The sequence below is a fragment of the Amblyraja radiata genome, chromosome 12 (genome assembly GCF_010909765.2).
Source record: "Amblyraja radiata isolate CabotCenter1 chromosome 12, sAmbRad1.1.pri, whole genome shotgun sequence".
Classification (NCBI taxonomy): domain Eukaryota; kingdom Metazoa; phylum Chordata; class Chondrichthyes; order Rajiformes; family Rajidae; genus Amblyraja; species Amblyraja radiata.
Genome location: NC_045967.1, coordinates 13,571,301 through 13,585,108, shown reverse-complemented (window position 1 = coordinate 13,585,108; position 13,808 = coordinate 13,571,301). Strand labels below are relative to the sequence as shown.

The 13,808-nt window shown below is 46.5% G+C and overlaps 1 protein-coding gene across 3 annotated transcripts in view; it reads left to right on the top strand.

The window, feature by feature from the left end:
• Nucleotides 1-13,808, top strand: part of nrk (Nik related kinase) — a 266,045-nt gene that overhangs the window by 233,802 nt on the left and 18,435 nt on the right. For all 3 annotated transcript variants that reach the window (XM_033030272.1, XM_033030271.1, XM_033030269.1), the window contains 2 exons: nt 1,699-1,799; nt 12,047-12,196. In XM_033030272.1, the coding sequence (XP_032886163.1) occupies nt 1,699-1,799; nt 12,047-12,196 (251 nt within the window). The remainder of the gene's footprint in view (nt 1-1,698; nt 1,800-12,046; nt 12,197-13,808) is intronic.

Here is a 13,808-nt window from a genome sequence, read left to right as displayed (position 1 = left end):
CTCTCCCCCCCTCTCCTCCCCTCTCCTCCCCACGTCCCCCTCTCCCCCCTCTCCCCCCTATTCCCCCTCTCCCCCCTCTCCCCCCTCTCCCCCCTCTCCCCCCTCTCCCCCCTCTCCCCCCTCTCCCCCTCTCCCCCCTCTCCCCCCCCTCCCCCCTCTCCCCCCTCTCCCCCTCTCCCCCCTCTCCCCCCTCTCCCCCCCCTCCCTCTCCTCTCCCCCCCTCCTCTCCTCTCCCCCCCCTCCCTCTCCTCTCCCCCCCTCCCTCTCCTCTCCCCCCCTCCCTCTCCTCTCCCCCCCTCCCTCTCCTCTCCCCCCCTCCCTCTCCTCTCCCCCCCTCCCTCTCCTCTCCCCCCCTCCCTCTCCTCTCCCCCCCCTCCCTCTCCTCTCCCCCCCTCCCTCTCCTCTCCCCCCCTCCCTCTCCTCTCCCCCCCTCCCTCTCCTCTCCCCCCCTCCCTCTCCTCTCCCCCCCTCCCTCTCCTCTCCCCCCCTCCCTCCCTCTCCCCCCCCTCCTCTCCCCCCTCTCCTCTCCCCGCTCTCTCTCTCCCCTCTTTTTCTCCCCCATATCCGCTCCCCCACCGTCCCTCCCCTAAACCCCCCTCCCCTCCACACACCCCTACCCCCTTCCCTCCACCCCCCCCCCCACTCTCTCCCCCCTCTCCTCTCCCCCCCTCTCTCTCTCTCTCCCCCCTCCTCCCCTCCATTAGCGTGAGTGTGGGGGAGGGGGGGGTAGTTAGTGTGTGACGCTGCCTGCCGCCTCCCCCCCCCCCCCACAACCGCACGTTGGAGGAACAGACCCAATGGGTCTGCACTTGGTCTAGTATATTACTAAAACTCTGTTTGTTTCTATGTCTGTCTGGCTACACGGGGTGTGATCCTGAAATTACGCCAAAACGGTATATGATAGCACAACAATTTTTGGCCCACCCTACTCACCATTGTCCTGTGGTGTGTTGTATCAAGTTTTGTTCAGATTGATGGTATATTTTAAGTTATTCAGAATTTAAACTGTACAAAACTCCACTTTGACAAAAATATCTTCCATCTGCACTGGCAGTTAGCAGCGTATGACATCATAATGAGAACTTATTTACATAAATTGCCCATCAGCAGCATTCCACCCCACAATAACATCACAATGGGATCCCATTTACAGAAAAAAACAGAAAACACAGCAGCTTCCACCTCACAATGATGTCAAGGGGAGTAGGGAGGAGAGAGGGGATATGGAGGGAGGGAGGCTGAGGGTAGGGGAAAGGAGAGGGAGGGAGAGGGGAGGGCAGGAGAAGAGGGGAAAGAAGGGGGAGGAAGAGGAGGGGGAGGAAGCGCTGGGGGTGAGAGGGAATGGAGGAGGATAGGGGTACGAAGAGGGATGGGTAGGAAGAGGGATGGCAAGGCGCACTTGGGGAGGGTTGCCGTGACTCGCGTCACAACGGGGATCTCTGGTGTCACAATAGGAACCCGTCAGCCGCTTCTGCGCAGTTGGGGGCTATGGGTGAGTGATGGAATATTGCGTTTGGGGACCAGCCCTCCTGTGTGACAGGGACCCTGGGTCCCGCTTGGTCTAGTAATAAAATATAATAAGATTACCACTGATTAACATGTTACTGAATTGCATCGTGTACCTTGCTGTTTCAATTAATTGTAATACTAAATTGTAATACTAAAATTATTGTTACATGAACTCTTTTTTTTTTACAGTTAAATATGAAAGGATAAAATTCTTAGTGATTGCACTGAAGAATTCTGTTGAAGTGTACGCCTGGGCCCCAAAACCATATCACAAATTTATGGCATTTAAGGTAAGATCATTTTCAGGGAAACTTGTTACCACATAAATGGACATTCACTTCATCCTCCAGCACCACAGGGGACCTGTGCAAGGATTTTGTTTGTGGATTTTAGCTCTGCATTCAACACCATTGTGCCAGAGCTACTACACTCGAAACCCTCCCAGTTGACTGTGCCTGAACCCCTCTGTCAGTGGATTACCAAATTCCTGACAGACAGGAAACAGCATGTGAGGCTGGAAAAGCACATCTCGCAGACCCGCAGACCCTCAGCATAGGAGCACCGCAAGGCTGCGTACTCTCCCCTCTCCTTAACTCTCTCTACACCAACGACTCCACCGCCACAGACTCCTCTGTCTGGGGTCTCAAGTTTGCAGATGACACAACCCTGATTGGACTGATCCAGTATGGGGAGGAATCTGCCTACAGACAGGAAGTGTCACAGCTGGCATCCTGGTGCCTTCGTAACAACCTGGAGCTCAATGCTCTTAAGACAGTGGAATTGATTGTAGACTATTGGAGAGCTCCCTCTCCCCTCACCCCACTCACCATTAACAACACCACAGTCACATCTGTGGAGTCCTTGGAACCATCATCTCCAAGGACCTTAAATGGGGGGCCACCATCGACTCCACAGTCAAAGAGGCCCAACAGAGGATGTACTTCCTGCGGCAGCTGAGGAAGCACAATCTGCCACAGGCAATGAAGGTCCAAATCTATATGGCCATCGTAGAGTCTGTTCTCATCTTCTCCATCATGGTCTGGTTTGGCTCAGCCACCAAGCACGACATCTGGAGGCTGCAGTGAATCGTTCGATCAGCTAAGAAGATTGTTGGCTGCAACCTTCCCCCCCCCCCCCCCCCCCCCCCCCCCCACATTGACGAACTGTACACTGCAAGGGCCAGGAAGCGAGTGGGTAAGGTCATCTCTCACCCCTCTCACCCTGGCCACAAACTCTTTGAATCACTTCCCTCTGGAAGGCGACTCCGGATTGTCAAAGCTGCCACAGCCAGACATAAAAACAGCTTTCTTTTCCCACAAGTAGTAGCTCTACTACTCAATAACCAAAAGTCTGTAGCCTCCTTTTGCTCTGGTGTTTTATTTCATTCACATGTTTAAACTATAATGTTTTATTCTTAATGGTTTACTGTATGTCGTGATGTTACTTGGGAGCGGAGCACCAATGCAAATTCCTTGTATGTGTACATACTTGGCCAGTAAACTTATTCCTCCATTCATTGAACAATGAAGGATTGACTAGTTCTAAATCCATTGTTCCCAGAAAGCTGAAACACAAGAGGTGTGATAAAGTATGCTTGCCTTCATCAGACAGGGCATTGAGTATATGCGTCAGGAAATCATGCTGCATCTTAATAAACCTTTGGTTCGGCCGCATTTGAAGTATTGTGTTCATTATGATGCGCTATAGTAAAGGTTTCAGAATTTACGAGGAGAAGGCAGGAGAATGGGATTGAGAGGGGGAAATAGATCACCCATGGGCCGAATGGCCTAATCCTTCTCCGAAGTCATATGGTCTTAGTTCTGGTCACCCTGTTATCGGAAGTGTTGTGGAGGCTTTGGAGAGGAGATAGACATGGATTGTTTTCTTGAGAGCGTGGGGAGCTGAGCGAATGCATTTTAGTGGTTTATAAAATAATGAGAGGTTTAGATAGGGTAGACAGTCAAAACCTTATTCCCAGGGTTGAAATGATAAATACTAGAGTGCATAGATTTAAGGTGAGAGAGGGCAAATTTAAAGGTGATGTGTGGGCAAGTTTTTTACACGGAGAGTGGTGGATGCCTGGAACCCGCTGCAAAGGATGGGGGTGGTGAAGAAGGCGGAGGTAAATATGATAATGGCATTTAGGAGGTTTTTAAATAGGTACATGAATATGCAGGGAATAGGGTGGTGTAGCGGTAGAGTTGCTGCCTTACGGTGCCAGAGACCCAGGTTCAATCCTGATTATGGGTGCTGTCTGTGTGGAGTTTGTACGTTTTCCCTGTGACCGCGTGGGTTTTCTTTGGGTGCACTGGTTTCCTCCCACACTCCAAAGACGTACAGGTCTGTAGGCTAATTGGCTTTGGTAGAATGTGAATTGTCACTAGTGTTTGTGATAGTGTCAGTGTAAGGGATGATCGCTGGTCGGCAAGAACTCGATGGGCCGAAGGGCCTGTTTTTGTGCTGTATCTGTAGAGTCTAAAGTAAAGGATTAGAAGGATATGTATCAGGTGCAGGCAGTAGGGAGTTTAACTTGACATCATGTTCAGCACAGACAATATGGGCCGAAAGGCCTGTCCCTGTGCGGTACTGTTCTATGATGATTTATAGTGTGTTAGTGGCCTTGGGCTTGAGATGGGCATGTCATGTTAACATGGCAATACACTACTCCTTATAAATGTAGGTTAATGTACACAATTCATCACGGGTCAAGCACTGGAACAAAGGTGGATACAGCAGGCCACAGCCCTGAATGTCGTGGTTAGTTGTGTGGAAGAGCAATAACAACAGTCCTTGATGTAGCTGCCTGCCCTGCTAGGCATCTGTCAGGCTGCAGCAACAAGGATGCTGTCAAGATCAAATGGCTGATATAATCTGAGAGCCGTTAGCCTACCTGCCCTGAGGTAAACCAGTGTGTATCAGTTACTTGTGCACATTCCCACAGTGAGTGGATAACAAGGCTCCCTGGCAATAAGGGCAAACACAACAGCAACATAACAGCCATCAGTTGATGCATTCAATATTCTTGAGCAGCTGCAGATGCTGGTTTGTCTGAAGTAGAGTCACGAGCCACGATGTTTCTGCCCACCCCCCCCCCCCCCCCCACCCACCATGATCAGTCTGAAGAGGAGTCCCAACCCAAACTATCACCTACATTGGAAATGCTCGGGATGTCAGGCAGGAGACAGGAACAATGAAACACACAAAGTGCTGGAGTAATCAGTGGGTCAGGCCGCATCTCTGAAGAACATCGATAGACGACAGACATTTTGGGTCGAGAACCTTCTTCAGACTCCACCCTCCCCACCCCCCACCCCCACACAGTCTGAAAAAGCTTCTCAACACGAAACATCACCTACTTTACTCCAGAGATACTGACGACCTGCTGAGCCACTCCAGCATTTTGTGTTTATCTTATGTGTGGGACTCTCAGTCTGAAGAAGGGCCTCGACCCGAAATGTCACCTATTTCGTTTCTCCAGAGATTCTGCCTGACCCGCTAAGTTACTCCAACATTTTGTGTCTATCTTCTCCAGAGATGTAGCCTGACCCAGTGAGTTACTCCTGCACTTTTTGCAATAAATAATCTCTCACCGTCTCCCTGTGGCTCTTTTTGTGAGCTATCTGTCAATGAGACCTGTTGTGATGTGGTCAGTAAATGAACACAGATCCATGGGAAAAAATGTTCATGGATTATATTAATAGCAAACCTCATTAACAATAAAATGGTGCTGTAGAGAATTGAACTACTTAATATAAGCCATCTCATATTGTATGTAACTTGGCCTAATTATTCAGCACAGCGCTCCCTTTGGTCTATCTGTGCTAAGGATTCTGCAATGTATTGGTTTAGAAATGTTCCACTTTCCGAGTCTATTAATTCCTTGCCTTATTTGATGTAGGATAACAGAGTTGAGAAGTGGAACAGGCCACAAGAACAAGTCACAATTAAGTTTTTTGAGTCTACTGAGCAGGGTTTGAAGGGATATGGCATTAAATGTGACACCTAACACTATGACCCCCGCAGTTTCCAGAGAGTCTGGGTTAAAGTCTTAGCAGGTGAAGACATTTAAAAGTACAAATATAATTCATGTCGAGACCCTTCTTCGGACCCGAAACATCACCCATTCCTTCTCTTCAGAGATGCTGCCTCTCCCCCTGAGTTACTCCAGCAACTTGTGCCTATCTTCGGTTTAAACCAGCATCTGCAGTTCCTTACTACACAATAACATTCATGCATTTGGAATCTAGGCTTAAAGTTAGTAAGAATCTGCAGTGAGAATGTACAGATTCATGTTTCAGGAACAAGTCTAACACAAAACTACTCCCTTTCATCTAGGGGCAATTTACAGAGGCCAATTAACCTACAAACCCACCACTGTGTCCCCCTTAGTGTGGATAACCTCGAGTCCTGGCAACATCCTCATTAATCTTCTCTGTACCCTTTCCAGCTAGACAACATCTGTTTTTGGATAATAATATTATTGGTTTAAACTCAAGCCACAGGGTGTAGTATCTGGTCTCCTCTGCTTCATCTCTGCTCCAAGGAGACAAGTCTGGATGTTGACAAGCTGGAGAGGGTGAAGAGAAGATTTACGAGGATGTTGCTAGGACTCGATGACCTGAGCTATAGGGAGATGTTAGGTAAGCTTGGGCTTTATTCCTTAGAGCGCAGGAGGATGAGGGGCGGTCTTATAGAGGTGTATAAGACCGTGAGAGGAATAGATAGGGTAAAGATACAGAATATTTTACCCGGAGAACCAGAGAACGTAGGTTTAAGGTGAGTGGGAAAAGATTAAATAGGAACCTGAGAGGCAATCTCTTTACACAAAGTGTGGTAGGCATATGGAACGAGTTGCCAGATGAAGTATTTGAGGTGTGTCCTATCACAACATTGAAAAATCATTTGGACATGTTCATGGATAGGATAGGCTTAGAGGGGAATGTGCCAAAAGCAGGCAGGTGGGACTAGTATAGATGGGGCATGTTGGTCGGCATGGGCAAGTTGGGCTGAAGGGCCTGTTTCCACACTCTATGACTCTATTCATCCACTGCCAGTGAGTTCCTTTATTCCGTGATCATTTTGCCGAATCTGTTCTGCGCCACCATTGCTGAGACCGGCACATCCCGTGTGGTTTCAATGCTCCATTTGTGGCCTGGCCACAACTAAAGCAAAACTCAACAGCATTAAAATTCACAGGCAAAGCATTTACAACTTCACTATAAAGACCAACTGCTGGAGTTCATTCTACCAGCTGGGCAACGTTCAGTGAGCTTGAGAATAATGAGTAACATCAACTCATCCAACGATGAGTCACTCACAGCGCAAGCGAACAATTCATTTCCATAAGAAAGTGAATCCCAGAGCAAAGATTTCCTTTCCTGCAAGAAGGTTGTTTTATTATTGTTGACTAATGATGATAAAAATGCCTTTTGAGCACAAGGTTGTCTCGAGCTATACTGTACATCCTTGTTAGCTTTGGAAATTGTCCAGACAAAATTAATTTGGCAAATTCCAAAGATGGAAGAGTTGTTTTATTAACAACAGGTTAAACAGTTTTAGACACAAAGTGCTGGAGTCAGGCAGCATCTATGGAGAAAAGGAATAGACGATGTTTCGGGTCGGGACCCTTCTTCAGTCCTGACTTGAAACATCACCCATCCATTTTCATATATATATATATATACTGAACTATTTTTCTGTTTGTTATATTGTTTGTAGAGCACTATGTTTACACATTCTGTTGTGCTGCTGCAAGTAAGAATTTCATTGTTCTGTCTGGGACATATGACAAAAAAACACTCTTGACTGTTTGGAGTTTAGAAAAATAAGGGGTGGTCTTACTGAAAGATAGAGGGGCATTGCCAGATCAAATCAGATTAGTTTTAAGCGGCTTTTGGATATATCGGGTTAATACACCAAGGTGCAATGAAATTATTTGTGCACATGAAGCTTGCAAAGTAAACAATATGCATGGTCATGATAAATCAAGAATCAAGAATGTTTTGTTATGATATGCCCTGAAATGGAACAATGAAATTCTTACATGCAGCAAACAAATCAGTACAGTGATGAGTGGAAACCAGCAAAATGATGCAAGAATGTAATGCAAAACAAATTAGTGCAAGAAATCACCAGAGTGCCGTAATGGAATAGCCAACTGGGAGTGATGGACTGGGCTGTGTTCACCACTCTCTGCAGGTTCAGGCGGTCAAGGGCAGGGCAGTTGTCACACTAGGCTGAGATACATCTTGTCTGAACACTTTCCATAGGACATCTCAAGGCATTTAAGAAAATATTTGTGCACACGTCTGAAATTCTTGGACGCCTAAGAAAGATAAACACACGGGTTTACTGCATCAGTGTGAAGGGACTAGGTTAGGTTGTTAGTCATATTAATTGCTGAGGACTTGACCATCTCTACAGCAACTCCATTAATGAGGACAGGGTCATATTCATTCCCTTGGTTTCTTAGATCAACAAACAACACTTTCATTTTGCTTTTTTTTGTTCATTTTGAGCCTTCGTCAACCTGTTTTGGTCAAGACCCTTCTACACTCCGTTTCAGGGTAGGACCTTTCTTCTTCACTCTGTGACACACTTTGGGTTATCCTAAAAAAGGGATTTAAAATGCAACACGGAGAGACATGGAACTGCAGCTGCCGAAATCTTGAGCAAAACGCAAAGTGCTGCAGTAACCCTACAGATCAAGCGGCATCTGTGGAGGGAATGTTTAGTTTACTTCAGAGATACAGCACGGAAATAGGCCCTTCAGCCCACCGAATCCACGCCTACAAGCGATCCCGGCACACTAACACTATCCCATGTAGCGTGGAGAATGTACAAACTCCATACAGACAGCACCCATAGTCAGGATCACACTCGGGTCTCTGGCGCTGTAAGGCAGCAACTCTACCGCTGCGCCACAATGCCATCCCTGAATGCAAAGGCGATGTTTCCATTCGGGTCTCAAGAAGGGCACCAACCCAAAACATCGCCCATCCATGTCATCCAGAGATGCTGCCTGACCTGCTGAGTTACTTAGTGCTTTGCTCAAGATTCCAGCATTTGCAATTCCTTGTGGCCTTAAATGGGACTTGAGCTCCGCCAGATGTGGAGCATTGACTCCACGCACCCGACAGATGTTCTGTGTGTGGAAGGAGGCAAGTGGTCCTCAACTAGCAACTTCCAAAACTCCACACCAAGGACACTGATGGCGATCGAAAGCTTGCTGGCTGTCAAAGGCCTTTTAGCACTTCTCAAAATAGAAACATTTAAAAACCACTCAAATAGCTTTGAATAATTTAAAAAATAAGGATATGCACAATTTATTGAAACCACACTAAAATAATTTAAAAGATTAAAAGATTAAAAGATTTTAAAAGATTAAAAGATTAAAATACAACAAGCTAAGTTAAATAATGAAAGCACACTCAGCTTTCTAAATAGGGTAAAGCAGTTCCATATGCCTGCCCAGCCCTCCCAGGCTTAAAGAGCACTTCCACCATCTCCAGCGCACCCTGCTCTGCACTGGAACAGAGATGAGCTCCAGGATGGAGTGGGCATTGGAGTCTCTTGGTACTCAACTGCACCAACTCGACAGATGCAGCACGGTGGTGCAGCGGTAGAGTTGCTGCCTTACAGCTTCAGAGACCTGGGTTCAATCCTGACAGTTTCCTCCCACATTCCAAAGACGTGCGGGTTGATATTAGGCTTTACTTTCCGTACTCTTCGGCCCACCGACTCTGTGCCGACCACCGATCACCCCGTACTCTAACCTCTTCATTCTAGGGACAATTTAACCTACAAACCTGTACGTCTTTGGAGTACGGGAGGAGCACCCAGAGAAAACTCACATGGTGACAGGGCGAACGTGCAAACTCCGTACAGGCAGCACCCATAGTCAGGATTGAACCCGAGTCTCTGGTACTGTAAGGCAGCAACTTTACCAATGTGCCACCTTGCTGTCTGAGTAGTTAAAGATAGTTATTTGCTTGCAAGGTGCATTAAGTTTCTAGATAAATGCAAGTTCTAACAATTATTTCATGAGATGTGTGAAGTATAAGTTTAGTTTTAGTTTAGAGATACAGCATAGAAACAGGCCCTTTGACACACCAAGTCCACATCGACCTGCACACTAGGTCTATGTTATCCCAATTTACAAAAGCCAATTAACCTACAATCTAGCACATACTTGGAACGTGGCAGGAAACTGGAGAACCTGGAGAAAACCCACATGGTCACAGGGAGAATGGACAAACTCCATACAGACAGAACCTGTAGCCGGGATCGAACCAGAGTCTCTGGCGCTGCAAGGCAGCAACTCAATGCTACTAGATACAAGAATTCTCTGTGAGTTTGAATCTGTTTGGTTAGATTTAGCAATTAAATGTACTTAAATGGCACACTGGATGTTCTCTCTGTTCTGAACATAAATTGACATAAGAGTCTATAAGTGGATTTATTAGAACAAGCAAGTCATAAAAAGCCAATAAACTATTAATAGCCCAAAAGAGCATTTCTAATTTCAACTAAAAATAAGAAATGCTGGGAACACTCAATATGATAAGCAGCAAAGGTAGATTGAGAGAGAGTTAATATTTCAGATTGATGATCTTTCATCAGAATGGCAAACTCTAACAATTTTACTCCTGCCATGCGACAGGCTGGTCAGTCATGAGAGCTTTGCTCTGGCATGAGAGGGTTAACTCATTCCTTCCCATCCAAACCACCCCTCCCCACGTACTTCCCCCTGCAACTGCACCTGTCCTTATACCTCCTCCCTCGACACCATCCAGAGTCCCCGGCAGTCCTTTTATGTGAGGCAGAGGTTCACTTGCACCTTCTTCTGGTGGACTATAGGAGAGAAGCAGCCCTGTCCCCTGTCTCCATCAATGGTGTGGATGTGCAGTTTACCAGGGAGTACAAATACCTTGGAGTATCCCTGGAATAAACTGGACTGGTCCAGGAACGCTGAGGCCCTGTACAAGAAGGGACAGAGCAGCTGTACTTTTTGAGAAGACTCCGCTCCTTCAACATCTGCAGTAAGATGCTGCAGATGTTCTACAAATTGGTGGTGGCCAGTGCCATCTTCTTCATTGCTGTGTGCTGGGGTAGCTGGACGTCAATAAGATCAACAAACTCATCAGGAAGGCTAGCTCTGTCTTGGGGGTGGAGTTGGATTCATGGGAGGTGGTCTTGGAGGGGAGGATGCTCCTCAAACTGCAGAGCATCCTGAACAATACAGCTCACAGCCTCCATGACACACTAGTCAACCTGAGGAGCACCTTCAGTTCCACCAAGATGCAGGACAGAACGCCACAGGAGATCCTTCTTCCCTGTGGCTATCAAACTGTGCAACTCCTCCCCCTTCTGTTGTGGGGTAGACTGAGACTGACTCTCCTCCCCCCCCCCCCTCCCCCATCTTTGCACATCCCCAATCCTTTCCACTCGTCACTTTATTTTCATGTATTTTGTGTTTTTATGACTGTTGGCAGATCATTTTCCCGCCTGGGATAAATAAAGTTCTATCGTATTGTATCTTCAACCTCATCTACTGTATCCGCCGTTCTCAGTGTGGGCTCCTATATGTCGATGAGACTAATGCGCAGACTGAGTGATCGTTTCACTAAATATTTACACTCGCTCCGCCTTACATAAGCAATCCCCCGGTTTCCAAACATATTAACTGCCTTCTCATCCCCATACTGACCTTTCTGTCCTGGGTGTCCGCCACTGTCTGAGTGAGGCCACATGTTATTGGAGGAATATACTTTGCATGGGCAGCTTACGACCCTGCAGTATTTATGTTGATTTCTCTAATTTCAAGTAACCCCTGCATTCCATCCCCCCTCCCCCCCCCTACTAGTTCCACTGTGTGCATCCTTGTATCCCTTCGTTATCACCTCTTCCCCAGCCAACAATGGGCCATTATGGGCTCCACCCTTCCTTGGTCATCTGTTGCTGGCCTTGCTTTGATCTGGCCTTTTCTTACCTCCAGTTCTCTCCACTCAACCTTTTGCCTGAAAAAAGGTTGCGACCCGAAATGTTACTTAAGGGCCTGTCCCACTTTCACAACCTAATTCACAACCTTTTTTACTCGTGGACATTTTTCATCATGCTAGAAAAAAACACCCCGACCTACTTGATGCCACGAGTACCTACGACTAGCATCACCACCTACCTACGACTTTGTGATGACCATACTGCGAGTATGAGTCAAAGGGCAAACTCGGCAGAGGTCGTGAATTAGGTCGTGAAAGTGGGACAGGCCCTTTATCCTTTTTTTCCAGAGGTGCCTTGCTGGGAATGTGCACTTTGATGATGATGATGATGTAGAAACAACTCCTCCTCGAGCAGTTCCAGCCCATACCAAAGTAGAGGCAGTTTTGTCAATATTCTGGTTGTTAAGCTGCATTGGTGGTAGTGTGTGTGTAGTGTGTGTGGTAGTGTGTGGTGGGTGTGTAGTGTGTGTGTGTGTGTAGTGTGTGTGTAGTGTGTTGCATTACCCAATGTACTCAAGCTGTCTCTTCTCTTGCAGTCATTCTCGTCTCTCCCGCATAAACCGCTGGCAGTGGATCTCACAGTTGAGGAAGGCCAGAGACTGAAGGCAATCTATGGTTCTACTTCAGGGTTCCACGCCATTGACGTTGATTCGGGAACAGTTTATGACATCTACCTTCCAACTCACGTAAGAACTTCTGATCTTTTAGCAGTCCACATCCCATGAGGGGTTTAGCTTTGGGGTGTTGATGTTGCAACAAGTGGACACGCGTGTTAGAAGCATCAAATCCCTGCCTTGTATATTGAATCCACATCACTGGCCCCAGTTCCAAAGTCACTTCTCAGCGCAAGAGGGTTTGACAATGGATGCATACTCTGATTCATTTAGAACATGTTTTGGATGATCTACACTAGTTACCTTTAAAACAAAAATGCTAACCTCTCCTTATGTAAGGACAATCCCATAAAATACAGCCACCTGTGAATGCAATACATTCTAACACATTGTCAATCGGTGCTAATTCTCTGGCGATACACACCTATACAGCATACCAGCACCATTTTAATGTCATTATTATGTTTTCAGGCCTTTCCACAGATACTACCTGACCTACTGAATGTTTTTAGTTGTGTGACGTATGTTTATCAATCACTTACAAAATTCTTAAGGGGTTGGACAGGCTAGATGCAGGAAGATTGTTTCCGATGTTGGGGAAGTCCAGAACAAGGGGTCACAGTTTAAGGATAAGGGGGAAATCTTTTAGGACCGAGATGAGGAAAATATTTTTCACACAGAGAGTGGTGAATCTGTGGAATTCTCTGCCACAGAAGGTAGTTGAGGCCAGTTCGTTGGCTATATTTAAGAGGGAGTTAGATGTGGCCCTTGTGGCTAAAGGGATCAGGGGGTATGGAGAGAAGGCAGGGATGGGATACTGAGTTGGATGATCAGCCATGATCATATCGAATGGCAGTGCAGGCTCGAAGGGCCGAATGGCCTACTCCTGCACCTATTTTCTATGTTTCTATGTGTGTACCGGCCTCTTTTCCCCTACATTAAAAAAGCACTGATCATACTTTGGGAGCTATGCTTTTTAATGTTACTACATTAATGCTTAATACAGCTAATATATTTTTTTAATTGTTCAGCTTTTAACCTTGGGGCTTGCTGTCCGTCAAAATTTCAGCAAAATCAGTGAGGCTAGTATGAAAACAGAAATTACTAGACATTCAGTAGGTCAGGTAGTATCTGTGAAAAGGCATGCAAGAATATCATTATTCTGGAAAGAGAATGTACAATAAACAGTCATACAGCACAGAAACAAGCCCTTCGGCCCAACTTGCCCATGCCGACAAGATGCCCCATCTACACTAGTTCCACCTGCCTGCATTTGGCCCATGTCCTTCTAAACCACTTCGATCAATGTACATCTAAATTCCATCCATCCACATTCCATCCAAGTGTCTTTTAAATGTTGTGATAATACCAGCTTCGACTACTTCCACCTGGTAATTCATTGTGTATATAAACCACTATCCTTGGAGTAAAAAAGTTGCCCTTCAGTATTGTATTAAATCTTTCCCCTCTGTCCCGTGGTTCTAGATTCCCCTACTCTTGGTAACACAGAGGGTCTTAGTTTTGTAGATCCAGTATGGTCACATGCCCTTCACCCCATGCTGACCATTGATCACCTGTTTGGATTAGTGCTATGTTATCCTACTTTCTCATCCACACAATAGGGGTTAATTTACAGAGGCCAATTAACCTACAAACCCGCACATCTTTGGAATGTGAGAGGAAC